The sequence below is a fragment of the Stylophora pistillata genome, chromosome 9, assembly GCF_964205215.1.
Source record: "Stylophora pistillata chromosome 9, jaStyPist1.2, whole genome shotgun sequence".
Classification (NCBI taxonomy): domain Eukaryota; kingdom Metazoa; phylum Cnidaria; class Anthozoa; order Scleractinia; family Pocilloporidae; genus Stylophora; species Stylophora pistillata.
Window position 1 is genome coordinate 29,377,934 of NC_142527.1, and position 15,826 is coordinate 29,393,759.

Here is a 15,826-nt window from a genome sequence, read left to right on the forward strand (position 1 = left end):
TGCATCTGCGCTAGGAAAACGAAGACTTCCATGATCTAAATAGTGCTCCGAACGCATTGGAACAACTTCACGCTTTCAAAAGTCTAAGGTATTAATGGAGACACGCTTACTTGCTCGCGTGCATCAGCCGCGTGACTCATGAAGTTTACGTACGACAAAGCACGTGTGGGAAAAAATTTTCCTCCCTCCCCACCCTGCCATTAATTTTCAACAGATGCAGCGAGTACCTGTATGTAAACTTTTGATGATGCCCTAAAATCATCGAGTCAATTTTTATCAAAACTGAAGACCAAACAGTCAACTCATCAGTTCGATGGAAATCTAATATCACCTGTTAACTTGTGAGGGAAATTGTTATTCAGATACATTTATTGCTCTCCCGAGGTTAGATCTCTCTTAATCTTGTGAAACACACCTTCATCTCTAAAATTAAGGCTGCTGATTTTCGCAGGCCCCTTCGTTGACAAGCCTGGGACAGTTTGCGACTTGAGTTGTTTGTTTACAACTTTGGGAGCAATGTCAACGTGTAAAATTGTAACAAACCACGTTTCACACGTGCTACAGCCACTGTCAGCCGTAAACTACCACCTCACCCCAACTCCCTCCCCTCCCATCCTGAGAGATATTATGAGCGGCCATAAAAGATATCATTCTCAACATGGCTGCTGATGGACTCTGCTTCCTCTCCGAAATCTGAAAGCAAATTTGACCATTCATACGAAGATGAAAGCTTTGCAACAGCAGAAGGAACTATAGGAGCTGATACTAGAAGCTCCCCTATTGTTTGGAGAAGACAAGAAAGTATATTTCTAGCTGAATCTTCGACGTCTTCAGAAGACATTCAAACAATTTGCACTGAAAGCTGTGAAACGACTCCAGTCACAACTGAAAATGAATCAGCGAATACAATAACAGAAGAAGCTGATTATTCTGATGAGTTTGAATCATTCGCCGATTTAAGCGAGGGGGTGTTTACAGTACAAGTAAGGATAAGTTCATTCCTCTCTTCGATTAGTTTTTGTGTGCTTTGAATAAAATCAGGTTGAATCAGAAACAATAATACTACGTTGAAATTTTTGAACACTTAACCTACAGGATAAAGACGGCAGTGGGACAAAAGAGGACGAAGTACGGGCAAATTTCTTAAGTAAAAAGTTTGCAATTCTCACCTCAAGCCAGACAAGAAGTAAGACACAGACTAACACCGGGGATTTTGTGACGCGTCCGGCTGCAACGCAGGTTAAGACTGATGCGCAGAGAAGAAATGACAAAAAAGTTGATGGTTTGTAGTTGATGAAAGTTGACAAAATCACGCAATGAGATCACGTAATTGTAAACAAGTATATATAGCGCCGCTTATGGTAGTCGATAATAGTACATGATAGTTGCAACTGTCATAATTGTCTATAATCAACTATCATGACCATTTTAACGGGACTTTAGATCTTTAGATGGGTCCAGTTGTTCGAAGGCCGATTAACACAAACCCAGGGTTAAATTTTGACTCGGGTTTCCTTATTTCTCTATTCAAGAACCTTTCTGAGATAATTTTCCCCGTTCTTTTTAGAGCATCTAATCATCAAATTGTAGACACAAATAATTAAACTGAACTTTCTCTTAAAGATTTCAGATCTGAAATCAAATTTCACGCTAATCCTGGGTTATCTTAACCCAGCTTTGAACAACCAGACCCTGGCATATACTTTACGTCTCTTTCAATATGTGCCAAAGGCCCGGGCTCCCGGGAGCTTAACCCTAACTTGTCAGCTGTATTTTACAAAAGCAATAATTGAGTAGTAATAATGACATGACTTTGGTTAATAACCCCCTACTTCATTATGCACATAGTTATTTAATAAATAAATCCCTTCAGGTGGCTGATATGTCAGCTTACTATGTCCCCGCCTGAGCTATTGTCCAAGAAATGAATACCATAAAAGCCCGCAGATAAGCCACACCCGCAGATAAGCCGCACCCTGAATTAATAGCAGCTCAAATTTTGGAAAAAAAGTTTTTTGAAAGAAATAAAAAGAAATCCAAAGTCGAGTCTTGAGAAGTCTTCTTCATTCACTTATCATCTAACGTAAACTCAATATTAACATTGCAACAGAAAATACTTCAAAGTCTTTCCCACACTCTTAGCACTTTAATATAATGAACATCGTTTCTACCAACTTTGACATATGATTGGTCTTTTTGTGGTATTTGTTGACAGGAATTTCTTCATTCAACACAGTTTTTCCCTATATTTTTGCATTACAACAAAAATGTGAGCAGAACATTCGAAGTTTAGTAACCAGGCATTAGATTCGACACGAAAATGAAAGTGGCATCGACGTTTGACATTCACGATGCCTTTTTCAAATGTTCCCGCCAATAAGCCGTACCCCCAATTTCTAGCAACGATTTTTGGAAAAAAAGTGGGGCTTATACACGGGCTTTTACGGTATGTGGTATTAAAGAGAAACTTCAAGGGCAAATATGAAACTTGTCTGGAACAAGCCATGAAAGAGTTTATATATCTTTATCAGTGGCAGATCTAGAGGACTGGCCAAGGGGGCCAGCAGGTGGACACACACACAAACATCAGGCTTCCTCCTTAGCTTAAGTTCTGGATCTGCCACTGTTTATTGTGTGGGCAGGGAAGGACAGAGTGCTCTTTCACAAAACTTAGGCAAAGTATGCCTGTGCAGCTGTCAAAACTATTGCAGGACATAGAGATTTGATTTCTGGTATTAACTTCTCAGGCCACAAATGTCAGGAAATCAACTTCTGTGCAAGGAAGTTGGAAATAGTGGAAGGAGATGTAAAGAAAACTGGAAAAGGACACGGTGAGTATAAATTGTTTTTCAAAAAATGTGTTACTAGATAAAAATTGAGTAATTAAAAAGTGGCTACTTGATTAGGGAGATGCAAAATTATGCACCAAGAGTTTAATCTTTAACCACTTTTTGGTACATTTGCAGAATTAAAACAATTCTTTGTATTTCTGTGTGGTATAGACGGAGCTGAATAATGTTGCGCATGCACTAGGTTTTGCTGTGGAAAACATATTTTTTTAGTAGTTTGCAGGGTTGATTTCCTATTCTTTTGCTTTGAGGTGTTGTTTTCCTTGCCACTTTTCTTTTACAGTACAACCTCCAAAAACTTGGTACACCCCCTGAAAATTTTCAAAAATTACATTTCTCCTTAAAACCTCTGGAAATAGGGAGATGCCTTTGACAAAAAGTTCTTCAGTTTTAAATGTCAGCCCTTATTATTTTATGCTAGTTTTGCTAAATTTTAGACCTAGAACACTTGAGCCTGCTTTGATGACCGCACACCCTCTGACTTAGCATTCATTATTCAGCCCTGTCTGTGGTTTATACTAAAACAATAACTCATGGCAGTGAAAGTGGTGGATATTAAACTTGTTGCTTTGTGGCTCAGTAAATTTCCACCACTTTTCACTTCCTCTTTGGTGAATAATTGTTAACCCTTTCACTCCCACGAGTGACCAAGACAGAATTTCTCCTTACAACTCCAATACAGCGTCAAGCAGACAAGTGACGAGAATAAAGACAAGTATGAACAAAGGGATCATCAGTTGATCCAATACCAATTTCTCCAAGTTAACATTACAAGAATTGTATGACAGACATTGAGGAGAACTGCTAAAGAGATCTGAACCCTGGGTTAGGGTGCAGTACTCTGATAAAAAGGTTACATTTTGAGCCCAAAGAAAACTTTAATTGGAAAGTTAACTTTGTGTGCACTTGAGTGCTATCCTGGCACCTTTGAATTGTTGAAAATTTTAGGGTTTGGGGTAAGACTGTGCTTGGTAATACATGAGTTCCAGTAAATGAATCCTGGTGACAGTAAATTGTCATGAACACAACTCTTTTTTTAATCAGCTGAGCAGAGAATGATGGCAACAGCAAAAGGAATACCACATGGAGGTGATAAACCCATTGGGGGTAACAGAAGAAAGATTGAAGATTTGATGATTGAGAACCTGATGAACAAAGCAGAAAAAGTCAGTGCAACAGTGGAGTTTAAGAGATTTTTCATCATTTTAAAACCTTCTAAAGCAAATATACAGCCTCTGAAACCAAACTGGTTGTCCATGTGTGAGAGATGACCTCTTTCACTCCCAGAATTGGTTACAGTCGAACCTCGATTATCCGGACTTGTTGGGACCTCGGTAAATAGTCTGGATAATCGAGAGTCCGGATAATCGAAAATACAAATATTAATAAGATAGAAATGTAAACAAAAGGTATACAGCAAAGAAAACATCATTTTAATTGTGATAGCTATACAGCCTGTATTAATAAATAACACATCAGAATATTTCTTTGTCTTGTTGCACTTGCGAATTTTGAAAAGCACACAGGATAATACACTGTTTTAACACACTGTTTTTTCTTTTGAAAGGATTAGTGGGCTTTTTGCGACTCTGAGTTTTCAAGATCACAACTAATTAATATTCATGAAAAATTGGATCAGAGAAAAAAGTCCGGTTAATCGAATTGTCGGGGTAATCGAGGTCCGGATAATCGAGGTTCGACTGTATCAATACCAGTGAGAATCAAAAAAATTAAGAATCAGTCAGCAGTTTTTGTCTTGGTGTTCAGACTAAATTCAGGAAAACATAATAAGATTAATTGAGGAACCCATCAGGAATGAATGCCTCCTTTCCTTTACTTGATTTCTGATGAGCACTAGGTCTTAAAATAGACCCTTATTTGAGAATTTTGGGTAAAAATTAAACTGGATTTCAAGTATTTGATGTCCATTATTTTTGCTTACAGCTTAAAGAATTGGACTTCCACAAACCCAAATACTGCACTAACTGCAGGTAATCATACACACTTAATGTATGGTCCCAAGGGAAACAGTTAGTTTTGTTTTCCCTGAGAGTCCTGATTTGCTACCTTTCTATAATCAAGAAATGGATAGATATTCTAGTCTTCACGGATAAGGACGAATAAACCGTAGACCCCATCTTTTGCAGGGGTAGGGGAAGGAGACGTTAATTTCCCATGCACGAGATTACTGTGTGGTGGATGTCCTCCCCTGGGTGGGATGGGACAGTGTTGGCCCTGAAAAACCCCTATGGGGAGTGGTCAATGAACCTATGTATGTATGTATGTAGGCAGGCAGGCAGGCAGGCAGGTAGGATGTTTCCTAAGACGAAGTTGAGGAAAACATCAGGACTCTTGTGAAACCAAAACTAACTTATTTCCCTGAGGGACCACAGATTAAGTGCTTTGTTATGGATTTATACTTTCCCTAAACAATCATAGGGCAAAAACATGCTGTTGTATTTGGTGTGTGGGCTACAACTGCGCAATTGCAACCCAGTCAGAATACATTTGAATTTGAGCAGGGGCATGTGACCAAGAATCAACTAAATCACAGTGCTCATTTTGTTGAGTGAAAGTCGAGGTATACAACAATACTTTTTGTTCAACAGAGTACACAAGCTCCCTCTTTATTTGTCCAGAACAAATTCATTTCTGTGCCAAGGGAATAACTTCTCTTTTAATTTTCTTTTCAGGAAAATGAAGGCTAGTGTTGCAAGTAAGACTTTTTTAAAAAGAAAGGTGGAAATAGCAAAGCAAGCTGAATTTGAAGAGAGACTAGAGTTACATTTGTATCACAAGGCAAGTTTGATCAAATTCCATGACATTCCATTACCCTTGAGCAGGTTCAACTTATCCAATGGCATGTGTCTGTTTTGATCTTTTACTCTCAAAAGTCTCATTAGCAATTCTCCTTACTGTCTGCTACACAATTCTTATGATGTTAATTCAGAGAATTTGGTATTGGATCAATTAATGATCTCTAGATCTTAACTGATATATTTCTGCTTGCCAAGGTAATCTCATGGTGGGATGAATTCCTGTCTGATCACTGGTGGAAGCTAAGGGGTCACACAGATGGCTGTGCAGTACATTCAGGGTTCACTGATGGGGTAATTTTTTTTTTTTTTTTAATACAGGATTCTGCTACCCTCCTTGCTGAGATAGTGAATTCTTGTACAAAGCCTTCTGATTCCCCAAGTGAAGTTTGGGAAAAAGTACTTTGTAAAGGAAGAAAAACACAATAACTGGTGTAATGCTAATAATTTGACTCATATAATTTGTGTCAAGCTCCCAGCCAGTGGAGCTGAGTAATAAAATATGCAAGTGAAAATCTGCAGGGTTATGTTGAAAAGGACATTAGACCTGTCTCACTGATGTGTCAGGTTGCTAAAGTGATGGAAAACTTCACTTTGGCTAGATTACTGCCTGTATTAGTTGACAAACTTGACCTTAAACAATTTGCTCTATCCGGCAGATCGACCACTCAAGCGATAGTGTACTTACTCCATCTTGCACTAGGTGTGCTAGATAAAGGGAACTGTGCGTTGAGTTTTTTTTTTTTTGCAGATTTTAAAAAGGGTTTTGATCTTATAGATCATCAAATCTTGCTTCGTAAGCTCTCGGGTTTTGGTTTACATCTCTCCTTGGTGAGGTGGGTAGCCGCCTTTTTACAAGGCAGATGTCAGCATGTCCAGCTCGCAAATGTGTCGTCAGCTAGTAAATCCCTGAATGGTGGAATTCCCCAGGGGACTAAGCTGAGTCCCATTTTGTTTGCCGTTATGGTAGACAATCTGGTACACTCTTGGGGTCCTAGAATTAAATACGTAGATGATCTAACAATATTGGAGGTAATTCCTTGCAATTCCCCATCTGTAATGAAACCTGTTGTAAATGACATTAACAGCTTCGCTCATAATAACAACATGCAGTTGAACCTTAATAAGTGCAAGCTGATGCGGGTCAATTTTTTGCGTTATAATAGTTGCTACAGTTGGCCAATAGCAGGAGGAGGCTCTGCTATTGAATTGGTAGAATCATTCAAGGTCCTTGGGGTGTATATTCTATGGACCTCAGTTGGTCAACTCATTGTGACTATATAATAAAGAAAGCGAACTGTCGCCTCTATGCTCTTAGAAAATTGAAAGCTTGTGGGGTACAAGATGGGGAGTTGATGGCTGTGTACTGCTCCCTGCTAAGACCTGTCCTAGAGTATACATCGGTAGTTTTAGCAAACTTACCGCAGTATCTCTGCTTGGTGATTGAAAGAGTACAAAAGAGAGCCTTGTAAATCATCTTTGGTCCTGACTTGAGCTACGAGGACGCCCTCATGCGTGCCAGGCTTCTGTCTCTAGAGGCTAGACGTCATCTGACATACAAGAAATTTGTGGCAGACATTATGCACACAAGCCCGCTTTATCCCCTAATTTCTAACAGGGTCATTTTGTCGCAAACCTCGTATTCGCTGAGGTCGGGACAATCGCGTCATGTGCTATGTGGCCGAACTGACTGTTTCTTAGAGTTCGCATCAGTTAAATATGCTTCGTATATTAACAGTGCGTAGTTATGTGCATTCATTTTCAGCTACATTGTTACTATACTATATTTATATTTATATAATTACACGTAAAATAAATACACATATATTTGTATGTTTGTGAGTGTAGTGTCTGACCCTACCAGTAATTCAGAGAGATCTGCAAATGGTGGAAATGGACAAATATTGTTGTAATGTTGCGTACTCCCAGAAAGTGTCGGGAATATGATAAATACTGACATCTGTACAATTTTAATGCATTTCATGGGCACTAACTGGTAAATTAACCCTTTTGTTGTGGACAGATTATCAATGAACCAGTACATGAGTGAAATCAGCAGGGTTGACTACTCTTACCAGTCTCCTTTTTTTCTCTGACACACTCTGCCAACTCCCAATAACAAAAAGCTTTGACTGACTTTTCACCAACCTTGGCAAAATGCTTCTGCAAGTCATTGGAAATCCATAACAAAAAAAAAAAAAAAAATTAAAACATGGGAATTCACTGAATGACTGCATGGATAATGATGAGTTTACTCATTTTCTAAGCCAAGTTATCTGTTGTTCCATCTTGAAAAAATTAACCAAGGTTACTATTTATTGAAAGATATTTACTTAAACTTCGTCCAAGTAAAATGTAATATGTTATTAGTGAAAGAATATTTACATAATAAAAAAGGTTCATTTGACTGTTATTCTTAGACTGAGGTTAGTGAGTACCGGAACGATTGTTTTCGGCCACTGTGCTTCACAACTTTCTTCCCCCTTGCCCCCAAAAATGGGTTATAACCTTCCATCATTCATCACCCCCTGTCCAACTCACCAGAGATAAAATAGAGCACTAGGGGTTACTTGCACCAAAACACTGGACAAAAAAAGTGATTATTGCACAAAAGCAAATACATTGCCTTTAACCAAAGTGTCTTTTCACTCTTTTATTCATGCACTTGTACTGAAATTTATAAAGAGCTGAAATGGCTACAACTTTTGTATTTTCTTAACACACACTCAAAAATAAAGATAATGATGTTATTAAATTAATTTATTATACGATAGAAATCTTTATATTTATCATCACTGGTGCTGTACCAACAACCTAAGTGTCACCTCATAACTACTTGTTATCAGGGATTTTGTCACCATCCTCCCTACAAATGCCTGCTTTTTTTTCCTGAGAGCAACATTCTCTTCCATCTTTAAGGGCAATCCAACTTCAAATGAAGCAGGAGGAAAGGAAAATCCTTGAACAAACAGGTGTTTGTAAGAAGAAAGGCGACAGAATATCTAAATTGAAAGACATGCTTCAAAACCTTTCGCGACAAGACCTTCACCTGCATCAAATCATCATACATTTCAATGTGAACTGTCTGAATATGCAGCATTGTGCTAACTACTGTTTCCCCACTTTAATCTTTCATCATATACATATCTATATAAATTTTAGCCATTTGAGTGAACACAGTAAATAGCAGAGTTGGCTCATGATGGCAAGATTAAATGGAAAATTAACAAAAAAGGTATTAAATATTTCATTTACATTAACCTTGAAAGGTAGTCTACCTTAACTGTTAAGCACTGGTAAATTCTGGTTTTTTTTTAAAACCATTAAGCTCCCTAATTTTCTTTCAAGAGCAAGGAGAGTAACACTCTTAATAATATTTACTGAAATCACCATGTTGCACTAATAAACCTAATATAATAATTGTAATTTTATGGAAAATAGTGAGTTGTGTGGAAAGAGGAAAGTTAGAAAGAGGAGGTGGGTTCTATGCCATGTTACACAAATCATAAAATCATTGTGGTTTTAGGAGAATTAATTTGTTTCCAATTTCTATTTTAAGTACTTTGGAAACCAAAGTTCTAGGCCATTGTTGAAATAAATATTCATTAAGAAAATAATGGCCATCTCCTTTCATGAATTTACATGAAATTACATGTTACTAAGCTCAATAAACAAAGCTGCTTTCGTCATCACTGTGACAAAAAAAAAATGGGAAAAAAAAGGAAGAACAGAACCACTCTGCAACACAACAACAAAAAAATATTGCCTTTAACCTTTTAAACCCTAAGGGTGACTGGTATCTAATTTCTCCTTACAATACACCGAATGCAAATATGGCAACCAATTTGAGTTGCCATTGTTCTGGACTCACTAGCCTCTCACACACGAAATAATCCTTTTGTGTTTCCATGTGAAGATGAGGCTAGTGAGTCTAGAACAATAGCAATTCAAATTGGACGCCATATTTGCATTTGGTGTATATCAAACCTGAATTCCACATTGAGGTCATCAGAATAAAGGAAATGATCACCAACTAAAGAAGCTCTTGACTGTTTAACAAATTTTCCTTGTCAGTACTTAAGGAAATGTACAGAGAACAGTATGGAGAATATACATACTGATGTCTGGGTATAATGGGTTAAGGCTACTAAATTTATAACTTGCAATAAGTAAAAGAGTGTAGAGCACTTGATCCATATTTGAAATTGCCTTGAATTTGCTCTAAGGACCTCTTTACTAAGCCTCACTCTGGTTGGGCACTTTCCTTTTTAACTGAGGATGAAACTGAAAGAAAATGATTGAAAAAGCAATTTGATTACTCACACCATGATTCATGATTCATAATTTTGTGACAATATTTTAATCAACTTAGAACATGCAAGCACACTTCTCAAGAAATTAATTTTTAACAAGTTTTTATGGGGACTATGCAAATGAGTCAGTCAGTCACTCACTAATAATAATAATTTAATAATAATTTACCAATTTATATAGCGCATATTTACATGTGCTGATCAATAGCGCTTTACATGTTGTTGTTAAAGCTGAGAACAGACGTCAGGATTTTATCAGGCACCTCTGGCAGCCGCTTCAGTCCATGTAACAATCTCACCTTCCCACCCATCCCACCCCAGGGGAGGACATCCATCACACAGTAATCTCATGTGTGGGAAATTAATGTCTCCTACCCCTAACCCTGCAGGAGACGGGACCTTGGCTTTACATCTTATCTGAGAAGATGAAGCAATGTGAGTGAAGTGACCTGCTTAAGGACATAACATAGTGCCCCAGCCAGGACTTGAACCCGGGCCATCCGACCCAGAGTCCAGCGCACTGACCACTGGACCACCCACCCACGTAGACAATGTGGTAATTAGTCATCCCAAACTCGCCCGAGCACAAAACAACATTGGAGCTGTAGTAATCACGCATAAAATGTTAGTAAGGCTTTGTTACATACATACATTGCATTGTTGCTTTAAATATCACCTTCCAAGTAAAAAAAAAATGATCAAGTTCAGGTTTAAACCTAATACTGAATCGTTTTGATTGTTTATGGTCTGATGTAAAACAAGATCCATGAATGAATTTGATCATCTTAATAAGTAAACATTGGCAGCTGAATTGACCAGAAGGCAATGAAAATAATCCTGTCCTTTTCTTACGAAAGAAATCTTGTGGAATTCACTGCCACACATGTTTATTATCAATCGGACAAAAAAATTGTGAATGCATAAAATGTGTCAGATATTTCATTCCCAAGCGAAAAACTTTAGACTTTTTGCTATCACAGGCAAGTGGGAGTAAAGGTTGTAAACAATGATTACTGCAATACAATACAACCATTTAAAACATGACATATGAATGGAAGATGGTGAAATTTGGATCATAGCGTCTAAATCTGACAAATGCAGAATCCTGTTTTATGCAGCTGTTTTTGTAAACTGCATATTAATGCATCATTAATCTACCGAATTGGATGGTTACCATAATTCTGGATCTCTCTCTGACTTTCAAAAAGCTTGGCTTTTTGAGATAAGAGTAAGCTTGTATTGCTGCAGGAATAATAATTACAAGTTCACAACCACTTTTCCTCTCCACATAAGAACTCTATGTGCAAGTTAGCCATAAGTATTCTTTGATTTTTTTTTTTTTCGCACTCACAAATAATGCGTAAGGAATAAATTGGTTTCTATACAAAATATGTTTGCATGAAAATCAGAAGTCTTACCTTTTCTGAAGTCTTTGATTTCAACTCTTAATGGGCTGGTGGCTTTCTTTACATTGACAGAAGAACTCCATGCAGAAATTGAAGTTTTCTCCACTTGTATTTCTAAAGCACGTGGTAATCTGGTCACACCACTAACTGTTGATTCTTTAGGGTGGCTTTCCTCAGACTCACAAGAAGGTTCTGGAGATGTTTCATCATCTGTGTTCTTGTCTAAATCAACCAGATTTTCAATAACCTCTGGCAGTTTTGCCAAGGGTATATCTGGATTTTGTTCTATGCCTGGTATTTGAAGCATCTCCTGCGTCAAAACAGTTGAAGAATGTGATGATTCTTCTTTAAATATATCGTCGGGAATCTTGGGAGAGCTTTGAGCACTCCTCACCAAGTCATCAACTTGATTGTTGATTTCAGTAGTTCCCAAATCTAAGGCAGTAGTGGCAAGACTTGTCTCTACAGATGTTGTCGTAGATACCACAATGGGGGTTGACATAACAGGCACGGACACAAGAGGGGTCGTAAAGGTTGAGCTTGAAGTGGGTGCGTTTGATGCAAGCAGACTCGATGCTGCTATTTGTTTTGGAACTAGATTGAATGGATCTAAACATGTTTTGATCAGAGGCACATTAGAACCACTACTGGTCTTCATACTTGGAGAAGATGGCAAGGAATTTTGAGCTAGTGATGGGAGACTTGTGTTCAGAGGAGATGAGCACGAAATAGGAATAATTGGTATTAGAGAGATCTGTGGATGTTTTGTTGTGGTTGAAAAAGTTTGTTTTGAAGATGACAAGTTAACTTGACTGCTCTGAAATGTTGGTGTGCTTGTAGCCATGGACAGTATTGGTGAGTCAGTTGTTGTTGAGCAAGCATCAGGTTGCCTAGGAACTACTTTCATTACAACATTTTTTAGACCACTTAAAATTCCAGCCACAGGTGTAAAAGTCAGACTTGCTGGGCTTGTAGCTGTTTTTGCGTGAGAGACCTTGTTGGCTTGTAATTTGTTGAGAGAAGCTAGTGCTCTAAGTGCAATGTCAGAACTTTGCTGATTTACGCTTTGATTCACCCCTGAGTTGCTGGTTGATGTTATCACACCATACTGTTTTCCATCAATAATAACTTGTGCTGTTGGTAAAGGTTTCAGAGGTATCTCCGAAACTAAGATGGTATTTTCAACATGTTTTTGCTCTATGGGTGTTGTTGAAATCCTAGGTGCTTGAGATGTTTTAGCAGCCCCTATTGTAGCAAAATTTGGTGCCCTTGAACTTGGCATTGCTGAACTTTGCTGACTTGTTGTCAATGTGGATGCCAAGGAGGTGTTTAAAATGGCACCATCTGCATTTTCAGGTTTCACAGGCTTCAGAGGAAGCTTGGAAATGAAGATTGCACTCTCAACATGTTTTTGCACTGCAGGTGTCTGAATTCCAGGTACTTCAGGTATTTTAGCAGTCCCTCTTGTGACAAAATTTGGCAACTTTACACTGGGCATTGCTGAAATTTGCTGACTTGTTGTCGAGGTGGATGTCAAAGTGGTGTTCAAACTGGCACCATCTGCATTTTTTGAAGCATTGCTTGTACCAGTAATTGTAATATGCATAACATTCTTACTTTCTAGGCTCTTCATTAATGGGCCATCACTCCTAATGATACGTATTCCAGAAGCATTGCTGGGATTCTGTTGGGTACTCAACCGTGAGAGATTACAAATAATTTTGTCGCTGGACGGCTGCTTCACCTGTCCAAGGGTGTCCTTGATCACTTTCTGCTGCGTTGGATGCAGCTGCAGAATAGGAATACTAGGTTTGGGCAAAATTTTCACCAAACTGATGTTTGATTCTTCTTGGCTGGTTGATTCCAGGGATGGCTCACTTTTTCCTGTGCTGCTGTCTGACAAGAAAATATGTGGTATTTGAGTGAATAATTTTGATTGATCTTGACCCACTTTCTGACTTTGCATTTCACATGATGCATTTAAATTGACTGAAGGTGATGTCTGTGTGGAGGATGCCACCAAACCTAAAGTATCTTTTGATGTTTCCAAAGGACCCTCTGTGGTAGTTTTCTTTGGAGGAACAATTAAGCTTTGTGGATCTTCCCTGTTTTTCAGTGGTGCTCTGTTACTGATATTGGAAATCCATGACACAGGAGACAGTAATGTCTTCTTTGCCCGTGGACGGCCCTTGACACAAGGTTTCATTGCCCCTTTGGATTGGTTACTTGTTTCCATAGCTATATCTTGTTTACTACTTAAATTTTCTTTTAATTTTGAGATATCTTCTTCTTCTATAGTAATGTTCAGACGCTTTAATATGGCATCAACCATTGAAGGTTCAACATTGATTGAAGTTTTTCCGAACATCAGTAAATTTCTTTTCTCCTGAAGGTCTTTGTTAGCCTTCATAAGCTCATTTTTTGTGTTAATCAAATCTTTCGACTCTTTTGTTAATTCTTCCACTGTACTAATTCCTTTACTGAGAATGGCTTGTTTACTAAAGTAAAGGTCTACATCGACAAGATCAGTAAACACCTCCACCTTCATGTCATTGAACAGATCACCCAGGTGGTGACGGCGCTTTCTTTCTGTAGCACTCCTTGTTGCTTTAACAGTGTCTGGATCACGGCCATTTTTCTGTGACAAATGGGAGTGTAAGTCTTCAGAATCATCAGGTTTAATAATTTTGATCACCTCCCCTTCCTGCATTTTGGCACATTGCAAGAAAATATCAATTTCATTTGGCAATGCTTGAATGGATGTATCAATTGTTCCATCTCTTGTCACTCCAGGGTGGTAGCTAAAGTGACTAGCCTCTACACCACTCACCACAAGAAAGTTTTTACTTGTTTCTTTCCCGACTGTTTCAATGTCAACTTCTGTAAATTCATCTCCCTTCTCAGATTCTTCTTTTTCAACCTTCTCAATCCTATTATTCAAGAGAAAACAACCACTACCATCGATGGTGTCCACTTCTGAGGAATGGTCACTCAAGTCAGAAAAAACACTGATGCTTGTTGTTTCATCTCCTATATCAACTTCCTGGTCACTGCTGATCATTGTCAAACTATCCAGTGAAATCTTCTCTGCCCCAGGCCCCTCTTTAGGTAGACCTGGCTCAGAAGTTAAATTGACAGTCAAGTTCAATGACTGCATATCACTTGCTGACTCTGAACTATTCAGTTTATTTTTCCAAAAGCCACCTTTAATAGGCCAGGCTATGGTTCGTGCACTCCAAGATTTCTCCATTTTTGGCTTTAACAATAATGACAGCCCTTGAGTTTTCATACTCTCTTCATTAATGCTGCCTTCAATTTGTAAATTTTCCACATCTTGTAAAGTAAGACTTTCATCTTCTCTTAAGTTATCTGTATTTTCTTTTTGGGTTCCCCCTGAATCTTGGACTTTTGATTTGCGTTGTCCTCGTTTCTTTATTCTAAATTTGGTTTGACTTGTTTGATCACAGTGTTCATATTTCCTTTTTTTCTTCTTTTTCTTTCTAGGAATCAAATCACTGGAGGTCCCAACCCCTTCTGATGCAACCTCGTTCACCCTAACAGAAGCAGATAAATCAGCCAAATCATCTTGTACATCCTTGCTAGCAACAGATTTTGCAGAAGCTTTATTTATGTCCTCGTGCGGATCTTCATCGTCCCCTAAATCCACAGTTTCGGAGCACAAAAGCGAAATTTCAGAGAACACGCTCGAAGACAGATCATTGCTTTCGCTTGCGTTACCAGAAACAATTGCTGGGATTGATTGAAAAAGCTCTCGGTCAGCTAAAAACGTGCTCGCCGTTAAAGCTGTGTCGGTTTTCTCCCTTGGCGATATCAACGCGTCGGTTGTCAAGGGACAAGATTTCTTGGCAGCTTTTTTCTTACCGGTGGCGGCTTTTTTCTTGCTTGGTGGAGCATTCAGGTCCGCTTTTCCCCCCCGGCTTCCAACACTAGGCTCTGCTTTCCTTTTCTGACACACATTTACACTGATGGCCGTCGATGTCGTTTCGTTGATTTCGATGTGACTTTGGAGTTCATCGAGCGACGTGAAAGACAAGAACGCAAACCCACCGAGGAGGTCCAAATCGGGCTCCAGAAGAATACTCCTAGAAGAGCTTGCAGGAGATTTACCTTTCCATCCCGCTTTTGAAACAAATCCAAACGTGGAATTCGTCAAATTAGCGTTTAAAACTTGAGCAACTGGGCTGTCTGCGGCAACCTTCGTCTTGGACTTGCTCCCCATACCAGACTGGTTCCGGAAACTTCCCACTACGCCCTGTGCAGTTTGTACCAAATAACCGCCAGATCGGCCTCTAAGCAAATGTAATGATTATTGAACTTGCTCTTGAACCCAATCTTGGCTGATTCTGAAGAAAATATGCTGCAAAAATCAGCCATTCCTCGGTTGTTTTTCTCGAGTTTGGAGATCGCAGCCACGTGTTTTC

The 15,826-nt window shown here is 38.7% G+C and overlaps 2 protein-coding genes across 3 annotated transcripts; one reads left to right on the forward strand and one right to left on the reverse strand.

Moving 5' to 3' along the window:
* Positions 1 to 526: 526 nt before the first annotated feature.
* LOC111339327 (uncharacterized) lies at positions 527 to 8,078 on the forward strand. Of its 2 annotated transcripts, none has more exons than XM_022945977.2 (7): positions 527 to 983; positions 1,096 to 1,186; positions 2,748 to 2,831; positions 3,894 to 4,015; positions 4,794 to 4,840; positions 5,543 to 5,648; positions 5,987 to 8,078. In XM_022945977.2, exons 1-7 carry the CDS (start codon positions 669 to 671, stop codon positions 6,092 to 6,094), a joined length of 873 nt encoding a protein of 290 aa, XP_022801712.2. In that variant the 5' UTR covers positions 527 to 668; the 3' UTR covers positions 6,095 to 8,078. The 2 variants fall into 2 exon arrangements, with proteins under 2 accessions (XP_022801712.2, XP_022801704.2); XM_022945969.2 differs by having other exon boundaries at positions 570 to 983; positions 1,096 to 1,282.
* Positions 8,079 to 8,303: 225 nt separating this feature from the next.
* On the reverse strand, positions 8,304 to 15,808 carry LOC111339313 (uncharacterized). The gene is made up of 2 exons (XM_022945944.2): positions 11,397 to 15,808; positions 8,304 to 9,949 (listed from the first exon to the last, which is right to left on the reverse strand). The coding sequence occupies exons 1-2, from the start codon at positions 15,622 to 15,624 to the stop codon at positions 9,909 to 9,911; spliced, it is 4,269 nt and encodes a 1,422-aa protein (XP_022801679.2). The 5' UTR covers positions 15,625 to 15,808; the 3' UTR covers positions 8,304 to 9,908.
* Positions 15,809 to 15,826: the final 18 nt, after the last annotated feature.